Source organism: Zea mays, chromosome 8, assembly GCF_902167145.1.
Source record: "Zea mays cultivar B73 chromosome 8, Zm-B73-REFERENCE-NAM-5.0, whole genome shotgun sequence".
Taxonomy (NCBI): Eukaryota; Viridiplantae; Streptophyta; class Magnoliopsida; order Poales; family Poaceae; genus Zea; species Zea mays.
In genome coordinates, this window is record NC_050103.1 from 142,317,446 (window position 1) to 142,327,123 (window position 9,678).

The 9,678-nt window shown below is 41.4% G+C and overlaps 1 protein-coding gene across 1 annotated transcript; it reads right to left on the minus strand.

Annotated features, from left to right (window-relative positions):
* Nucleotides 1-4,895: 4,895 nt before the first annotated feature.
* LOC100194397 (RNA-binding protein) lies at nt 4,896-8,465 on the minus strand. The gene is made up of 6 exons (NM_001139427.1): nt 8,281-8,465; nt 8,106-8,180; nt 7,315-7,442; nt 5,752-6,169; nt 5,553-5,666; nt 4,896-5,312 (listed from the first exon to the last, which is right to left on the minus strand). Exons 1-6 carry the CDS (start codon nt 8,365-8,367, stop codon nt 5,238-5,240), a joined length of 897 nt encoding a protein of 298 aa, NP_001132899.1. The 5' UTR covers nt 8,368-8,465; the 3' UTR covers nt 4,896-5,237.
* Nucleotides 8,466-9,678: the final 1,213 nt, after the last annotated feature.

Here is a 9,678-nt window from a genome sequence, read left to right on the forward strand (position 1 = left end):
CCGCTCCTACAGACCATGAACAAAAGCATCAATATAGATCGAAGCGCCATACAGAAAGAAACACGAGCATCATACTATCATAGGATGGCATTCAACCAGACCTGAAAAATCCCATTCCCCGTAGAGGTCAGGATCGCCCTCGTTGCTTCGTATGTACACGTAGGGCGAGTGATTCCTCTCTGGTGCATCTTGCAAAACCCTAGATCATCCATTTCCATCGATGGATGTGAAATCATTAGTAGTCTAAGCATGAGCAGTCAATCAGAATCAGATGGCACTGATATGTTGCAGTCCGTGAGACCTCGACGATTGTCTTCACATTGAAAGGGTAATGTGCCCTTGGGCCAATTCTATATTGTTTTGGTGATTAAATGCTCAACACATTTTGTTTAGACTAATATGGGCTCAGAGTTAAAGAGAAGCAAATTGGAGAAACAAAGGTATGATTCTAGCACTTAGTAAATTATTTTTGGTACTAACTATATTCTGTTAAGTGCTAGGGATCTTCTCAAAATGAGAGAAATTAAATTGGAGAAGTTTGGCTAAGTTCAGTCAAACTTGCACCAGCCTGCGGCTCACCGGACTGTCCGGTGTACACGAGACAGTGTCCGGTGCCCAGGCTGGCGCTTCATGGAACTGGCCGCTCTCAGGAAAATCTATGGGCATCGAGGCTAAAATTCACCGGACTGTCCGGTGTGCCAGCCGAGCGCACATCCAACAGTCGACCGCACGATCAGCGGGCGACACGTGGACTTCGTCAACAGTCTCCAGGCCACACCGGACTGTCTGGTGCGCTACCAGACTGTCCGGTGTGCCAGGGGGGCGGTGGCTGCAACGGTCGGCTTCGCCAAACAAGGAAGGGAATCGCGCACTATTCACTGTCCGGTGGTGCATCGGACTGTCCGGTGCGCCCACGGACAGAAAGCAACCAGGGCCTTCCAAATGAGACTCCAACGGCTCCTAGCACCCTTGGGGCTATAAAAGGGACCCCTAGACACATGGAGCAGACCACCAAGCAGTAACTGAACATCCAACAACGCCTAGACATCGAATTCACACATTTGCTTCAGTAGATTGAGATTTGGGCACTTGTTTTGAGCTGTAACTCCGTTGTGTTGTCTTTGTGCTCTTCTCTCGTGTTTTGTGTGCGTGAGTTGCTGCAAGTTTGTCTCGTGTGAGTGATTCTATTTTCCCTTACTCTTGTGTTCATTTGAGATCATTTGTGTAAGGCGTGAGAGACTCCAAATTGTGGAGATTCCTCACAACGAGATATTATTGAGATAAAGAGAACTGTGGTATTTAAGTTGATCTTTGGATCACTTGAAAGGGGTTTAGTGCAACCCTCGTCCGTTGGGATGGCACAACGTGGAGTAGGCAAGTACTCTACTTGACTGAACCATGGGATAAAATCGTTGTGTCACTTGTCTTCAACCTACTGCGATTTTCTCTCTATTTCTCTTCACTTACATTATTGCTCTAAGTTTAATGCTCACTCAGTGAAGAGTAATTAAGTGAAGAAGTTCTCTACTCATACTCCTCATTTGAACTTGGCTCTTACTATCACTAATCCAATATTAGTCCAAGTTTGTTTTGTTGAGCTTTTTTTACAGGATCACCTATTCACCCCCCCTCTAGGTGCTCTCAATTGGTATCAGAGGTGTTCTATTCATCAAGGGACTAATCGCCTGAAGAGATTAATCCTAAAGGCAAGGGGATGGTGATCAACGACAAAGAGACGGAGACTCTCTATGTTGATGAGCCAAATGGTGACAAGCCAACCGACTCAGGCTTAAACAACAACAAGAAAGATGGAAAGAAAAAGAGACGCATCAAGAAGATCATCTACTACTACAACAACAACGATGAAGACTCGTCCACGAAAAAGAAAACGGTTAATCAAAATTATTCATTTGATTACTCTCGCATTCCTTACAATTCAAATGCTCATTTATTGTCTATTCCACTCGGTAACCCCCCTCATTTTGATGGAGACAACTACTCTTTTTGGATTCATAAAATGTGTAGTCATGTATTTTCTCTCCATCCTAGCATTTGGGAAATAGTGGAAAATGGAATGCATTTTGATAGTAGCGATAATCCCCATATTTATTAACGAGCAAATTCATAAGAATGCACAGGCTACTACTGTGTTGTTAGCATCTCTATGCAGGGATGAGTACAATAAAATCAGTGGTTTGGACAATGCCAACCAAATATGTGACACCCTCAAGATTTCTCATGAGGGAAATGACGCCACCATGATCACCAAAATGGAGTTGGTGGAAGGTGAACTAGGAAGGTTTGCTATGAAAAGGGGAGAGGAGCCAACCGAAACTTACAATAGGCTCAAGACCCTGGTGAACAAGATCTGAAGCTATGGAAGTACAAGATGGACGGATCCTGATGTCGTTCGACTCATGCTAAGGTCATTTACCATTACTGATCCTCATCTTGTAAACCTCATTCGTGAAAATCCTAGGTACACCAAGATGACGCTCGAGAAAATTCTTGGAAAATTTATAAGCGGGCGCATGATGGTGAAGGAAGCAAGGTATGTGGATGACATTGCAAATGGATTGCTTCCTCTCTATGAGCCGCAGCCTGTAGCTCTCAAAGCAACAAGCAGCAAGGAGGCACTACCTAACAAGGTGGCACAAGTGGAGGTTGTCGGACTCAACGAGGAAATGGCGCTTGTAATCAAGCGCTTCAAGACCGCATTGAAGGGACGCAAGGAATATCACAACAAGAACAAATCAAGGGAAAAACGCTCTTGCTTCAAATGTGGTAAGTCTGGTCATTTCATAGCACAATGTCCCGATAATGACCAGTGACAAGAAAAGAAAGGGAAGAAGGAGAGTAAGAAGAACTACAAAAAGGCGAAGGGAGAGGCACACATCGGCAAGGAGTGGGACTCGGACTGCTCTTCATCTGACTCCGACGATGAGGGACTTGCTGCTTCTGCCTTCGACAAGTCATCCCTCTTCCCCAACGAGCATCACACATGCCTTATGGCTAAGGAGAACAAGGTACATACTCGAGATACCCCCCAAGTACACTTCTTCTAGTGATAAGGATTCTGATGATGAGGTAGACTATAGCGATCTCTTTAAGGGGTTAGATAGGTCCAAAGTTGATAAAATTAATGAATTAATTGATGCCCTTGATGAGAAGGATGGATTGCTAGAGAAACAAGAAGATATTCTATATGAAGAACATGATAAGTGTATTAATGCTGAAAAATCTCTGGCTGATGAAATTAAGAAAAATGAATTACTTTCTTCTAAGTTATCTTCTTGCCATGATTCTATTTCTAGTCTTAAGAGCTTAAATGCTAAGCTATAAAAGTGAATGTTACTAGCTCATCTGTGGAGCATGTGTCTATTTGCAATAGATGTAAAGATGTCGACATTGATGCTTGCAATGCTCATGCTTCCACTATTCTTAAGTTGAATGATGAAGTTACAAATCTTAATGGTCAACTTAAAATTTGCAAGAGTGAATATGAAAAGATAAAATTTGCCAAGGATGCCTACACCATTGGAAGACACTCCTTTATTAAGGATGGACTTGGTTTCCAAAGGGGAACCAAGAACTTAACAAGTCAAAGTACTTCCAATATCATCAAGGAGAAAGGGAAGGTCCCTATGGCTAGTAGCTCTCATTCTTTACATGACAAAAAGAACCATGCCTATTTGTATGCTCATGTTAAGAATGCTTCTAGTGTTGTTCATCATGATAGTCGCTATGATCATGCTATTTTACCTACTCGTCATGATGCTGCTTTTGATTCTTATTCCATATGTATGCATCATCTAGCTCATCGTATATTCATGGTAGGAGTAGACCTAGGCGCCATGATGTCTCTCATACGCCTAGGAATGCATCAAATGACCCAATTATGCTTTATCATACTTATGCTGCTTCGTATGTGCTAACTTGCAAAAATGATAAAGTAGTTGTTAGAAATTTGGGACCTAAGTGCAAGAGACACAAAACTTGCATCTGGGTTCCAAAGACTTATGTAGCTAACTTTGTAGGACCCAACAAGAGTTGGGTACTTAAAACCCAAGCTTAAATCACCTTGCAGGTTTATGCATCCGGGGGCACAAGCTAGATTTTGGGCAAACGATTTGAACGTCTCTAGCTAGGCTCGAATCCATCCTGCTTGCGGGTCTCAACATCCACCAGTTTTTTTCAAAACAAACGTCGACCAAGATTGGTGTTGCGCTTAGAGATGGCAATAGGTACCAAAATACCCGACGAGTTTTAACCGATATAAAATCAAGTATGGTATGATTTCTATACCTACAGGTATGTTAATGGACAATAAACTTTACCCGTTGAGTAGACGGGTATAGGTGTGGGTGGGTACTACCCATACCCGCATACTCGTGGTTAAAATATACATGTTTCATATGATTATTATTATCTAATAAAGTACATCCTAGTTAAAAGAAAACACTTCTTTGACTATTGTTTGTTTAACTATCAACTTATGTAATCATATGTTTGTCATATTTTAAATTGAACTTATTTTTGTGTGTTTATTTAATATTGGGTGATTGAAATATTACAATTTTAGATTTTCTTAACAGGTACGGATTACCCGACAGGTCAAATCAACCACGAGTACGGGTAAGGTTTTATAACCGCAAGCGGTAACCCGATGAGTATGATTTTTTTCATGGGTACAAATATGGAATGCTGTTGTATATACTAGTTACCATCCCTAGTTGCACTGTAATTTTTTATCCCAACTAACTTGTGACGACGACCCGAATATCTATATCTATACACTACATAATCCACCAATTTACAGTTTGCAAAACCTACTCAACCAAATCACTCAACTCATAATATCTACTAAATCCACCAAACGAATTGCACCCAGAATTATCACACCATCAAAATCGATGGTTCAGAGCACTACATAACATCTTCTCCCTTACTCAAATCCAATGAACATTATTTGTATCATCTCTCATCTCTCCCCTGCGACTACGCCGCCACTATCAACCATCATTGCCATTGCTTGACAGCATAAAGAGTAAACATTTCACTTTTGAACGGTTGTCGAGAAAATTCAGATGCTAAATTCCCATACCGTCTACACGTCATGGATATAATTGATGGTTCATGGACTCAATTTAACCAACACTTGGCTATAAGCCATCTGAAAGTTGACACCAAAGAATGAAACCAGCAACAATGCCAAAAAAATGACTGACAACCTCTTTCTAAGATTCTTCTTCATTCTTGGCCACCAGTCTAACATTCTTGCCATCAACATAAAATCTGGAACTTGAAGCTATCTGCAACAAGCAGCAGTAAAAGGAATATGCATCACTCCAGTAAAAAAATGCTCTTAGGGCTAGTTTGGGAACCACAATTTCCCAAGAGATTTTTATTTTCCCAAGGAAAATTAGTTCATTTTGCCATGGGAAAATAGAAATCCCTTGGGAAATTGTGGTTCCCAAACTAGCCCCTAAATTGAAAAAAATGAGAGAAACAGCAGGCAAAGTAGCTAGATTCGTTAAGCGGTGATTGATTACTTTATCCATCAAGGTAGCACGGAGCTCCTCCTTGTCTTTGGAGACACCACATTCCTGAAGCTCCTTGGAGACTAGCTTTTGTAGCTTCTTTAGCTTCATAACTCCATCTGCGTTCTGAAATAAACCAGCACAATTATGAACAACGTATAGTTTAATGGACGCCATAAATAATGGAGAAGATCAAACTTTTTAGGCTCACCGCCTTCAATGTTTTAGTAATAATCTTCTTCCATTTGATCTTTTGCTTTTGAACACTTTTGCAGTCGGTACCACTTGCTAGTTCATCGGCCTTACTCTTCGCTTTGTTTTCTGACTTCTCATCTCCAGACTGTGTCAACTGTCTTTTTGTGTTACCTGGCTCTATGGTCATGTCATCCATTCGTTTCCTTTTCCCAGCATCTTTATCTTCATTTCTTTCATGATCACCACTCACGCCACCATTTACTTGAGCAGATTCTTTTGTGGGTACAACTCCAGCTTCCTTCACATCTGGAGTTTGTTCTGCACCATCTTTTTGTTTCTGAGACACATGGAAGGCTTTCGCCTTTGCCCTATGCTTCTTCCCATCAGCATGTAGTAAGAGAGTTTGCTTACTTGTGGTAGTGGTCTTGCATAGGCTGTCATGCAAATTCACAATAAGTACCACTGTTCTTAAGGCGTCGCCTAGGCGTCCGGGCGGTGGTCTAACGCCTAGGCGCCTTGCCCGCCTACCTCGCCTAGGCGCCGCCTAGGCGTCCGGGCGGTGGTCCAACGCCTTGGACCGCCTTACCGCTTTAAAAACCATGATAAGTACACAGTTCCTAAATATCTAAACAAGCTCCTGAGTTCATTAAAACAAAGATCAAAAGACTTAAAATCAAGAACTTGAATGCATACACGATGTGCTGACAACAAAGATAAACTCGATATTGTTTATATAAACAACAACAACAAATTTGCTTTCTCAAATTTTGAAATTGTCTACATAAAAGCATCATCGAAAATCAAATTAGCAGTCAATATACATGATAAATACACTTGAAAAATATAACACTCCAATGAACCAGAAGACCTAACCTTTTTAAGAGAGATGCAACTTAGAAGAAAAATAGAAAAACTTGGCCTCTATAGTCTATATTACCATGTTTATTGTAGAAGTATATATAAGTCTAGTTGTCTGCATATACACACTTGTACTCCCCACCATGTAAATAACATAAAAAGGGACATACACAGTACTGAAAGATCCAACACAGGATAACATCTGGGAATGGAATTTCTTGACAGCCTTACCCTTGCTTAATTTTGCAAAGAGACTGGGTTGAACCTAGGACCTCCAGGCCACAAGTAGATAGACTCTACCAACATTCCAGACCCATCATTCATAGAAAAGATATAATACAAATAATTTTAATAGTTCCAAGCAAGCTTTTCTAAATGGAAAAGGAAAGCTAAACAATTGAACTTACTCACAGACATTCGCAACTACAAAGATAACTGCAACCTCATAAATTATATTACCATGTCTAGTCATGTATATATATGTACTGGCATTCCATGTGAGTATTAACCCAAAAAAACAAAACAGTCCCAAGCATGATTTATATCAACGGAAATTTTGAGAAGCGTAGAAATAAATAAACATTGATCACAACCAATACCGCTATGGTTACTTGGTTATAAGTAAATATGGTTTAGAACTATGGCATCGGCACTATTACTGCATAACCACCTGCAAAGATTATTGTGTATATACTAAGGGTAAGGGATCAAACTGGCACACCTACAGAACCAAGGAGGCCGTGTCGACAGCCCAACATTGATATCGACATCTGCATTTGGCTTTGGCTTATCTGCCTTACCCTGTGCACCATTGGATGGTTTGGTCTGTCCCTTAGGACCGTACTTCTCCTGAATGAAAACAAATACAGTACAAATGAGCACTGGATTGAATACTATAATTTGCACATATAACAATAGCCACATATTCTAACATAAGCCTTCATGGTTATAAACCTTCTACTGAAACTACCAATCCTAATATGAAAAGGAACAAATCAACCTGCAGATTCTAACTTCTAGATATAGCTTACCAACAATTGCAAGAAATGACCGTAAGAGTGTCAAGTTTATCCTAAGTCAAACGATGCTAAGTTTGAACAGACTTACAGAAAAGAAAATTAATATTTACGACATCAAATTAGCATCATTGGATATATTATGAGATATTATATATGTCAATACACTTCTCTATAAACATGGTCAACTTAGGGCAAACTTGGATCCCAAATATTTCAAGACAGAGGAAATATCAACAAAAATGAACAGGCATGCATTTCAAACAGTAGCGAAGCAACATTGCCTAGCCACACTAAAGTAGCAACAGGGGAGAAACAAAAAAAAACACCCACAATCCAAAGCAGCAGCAGTTCATAGGCAAGCCGCATGCTCAACATTTCAACAAAAAAACGTCAGATGCATATCGGTTCATTGAAATTGCAGAGACGAACAGTAAATTTCACACCACAGTGAGGATTGAGCAAGGAACTCAGAGAGAGGTGCGGAGGAACTCACGGCCTCGGAGATGCACTGGGTGTGCCCCTGCACGGTGTCGTGGCTGAATAACTCGCCGCAATCGATGCATGACAGCTGCGTCCGCGCAACAAAAACATCAATTAACCACCACGGCGCCAAAGATCGATCCAGAAAGGAACGGGGACATGTCAAGAGAGTCGGTCGCCGCGCCAACCTTGTACGCGGAGCAGGAGCGGAAGTGGCCGGCAAGTTTGGGCTTCTTGAGGTTCTCGCCACAGTCCTCGCATTGGAACCACACCATCGCTGATGCTCCTGAAAGCTTCTGGCGGCAGGAGGACGCCCCTCGCAGACGAAGCTTTGTTCGGGCGCGTATGCAAGCTAGGGTTTTGGCTGAAGGAGGCGACGCCGACAAGCCAGGGGCGCTCGCATTGGGGTTTTTGTGTGTGGCCCTCTCGAGAGTGGCGGAGGGGAAGCCAAAACTGACAGCCTATCATTCACTTGGAGGCCCATATGGCCAATCATTCCTCCTTTCCCTGGGCTTACTACTCCCTAGTCCTAGATTTGATGCAAAGTTTAGGCCTCATAGTTGTTCCCTCGATTTCAAAGAAAAAAGATACATTTGTTCCCTCGGGCCAAAATGTAGAAGAGGAGTAAGTGGACCTAGTGTTAGAAGGCTTCACTGGCTCTCCTATAGTGGCTCTACAATATTTGTTTTAGTGATTGATGAATACTAGTGTGTTACTAATGAATGCTTTAGGATATTCACATAAAATAGTCTCTTTGTAGCCACATGGAGGTTTTTGGCCTCAGAGTTAATATCTAGTATGTCTGCAAGGATATTTGTGAAGATTAACGATATTATTGTAAGGATCTGATCTCGCCTAGAGGGGATGAATAGGCTACCTATAAAAACTGAGCTCCAAAAATGATCAGAACTACAAGCGGCAGTGCCGCTTTGACACCCGGGACTGCCAGACAATTGCAGGGCACTAGCGCACATGCTAACTTGGTCATATTGACTTGAAACTTACTAAGTAACAACTATAACAGGTAAGCAATAGTGAGTAATAACTATAATAGGTAAGCACTCGTTTCTTTGAATATGATGCTCATTCTAAAACTTTAACAAAAATAGTAACAATAATCTAGGATAACAAATTATGTATATGATACCAAACCCTAAATGGTATGAACTGAAATGAGTAAAGTACACTAAATAGTAGGGACACAGCGGAATATGTATGTTTAAGTGAAACTCAAACATGTTGTCGGGAACGTGCCCGGCACTACCGCTTGGTGGGTGGCACTGCCGCGCGAAGTTGAATGCTCAAAACCAGTTGTGCCTGCAAGCAACACTTAAGTATGGACTTGGTATTGTCTAGTGTCAAGTCCACTAAGTATCTGCACTCGTAAATATGCACAACCAAGTATATCTAATGGAAAGCAAGTAATATAATTCAAAATGTAAAAGAGACAAGGCACAAGGATTTATCTCGTGGTAGAGCCGAAGTTCATACTTCATGACAAAAGTTGAAGGAGATGCTCCTCACCAGCTTCCAAGGCTTTCAGTCAAAGCCAATTACTGCACAAGCCTGTTTTAGTGTACCCAGGA

Bases quoted from the DNA above. Each gene is read 5' to 3' on its own strand.
- LOC100194397 (NM_001139427.1), bottom strand. From the start codon at position 8,367: ATGGTGTGGTTCCAATGCGAGGACTGTGGCGAGAACCTCAAGAAGCCC. The intron at 7,443-8,105 runs GTGAGTTCCTCC...GTTTTCATTCAG, and splicing joins CCCAGTGCATCTCCGAGGCC to GAGAAGTACGGTCCTAAGGG. The intron at 5,667-5,751 runs GTGAGCCTAAAA...GGTTTATTTCAG, and splicing joins TTACTAAAACATTGAAGGCG to AACGCAGATGGAGTTATGAA.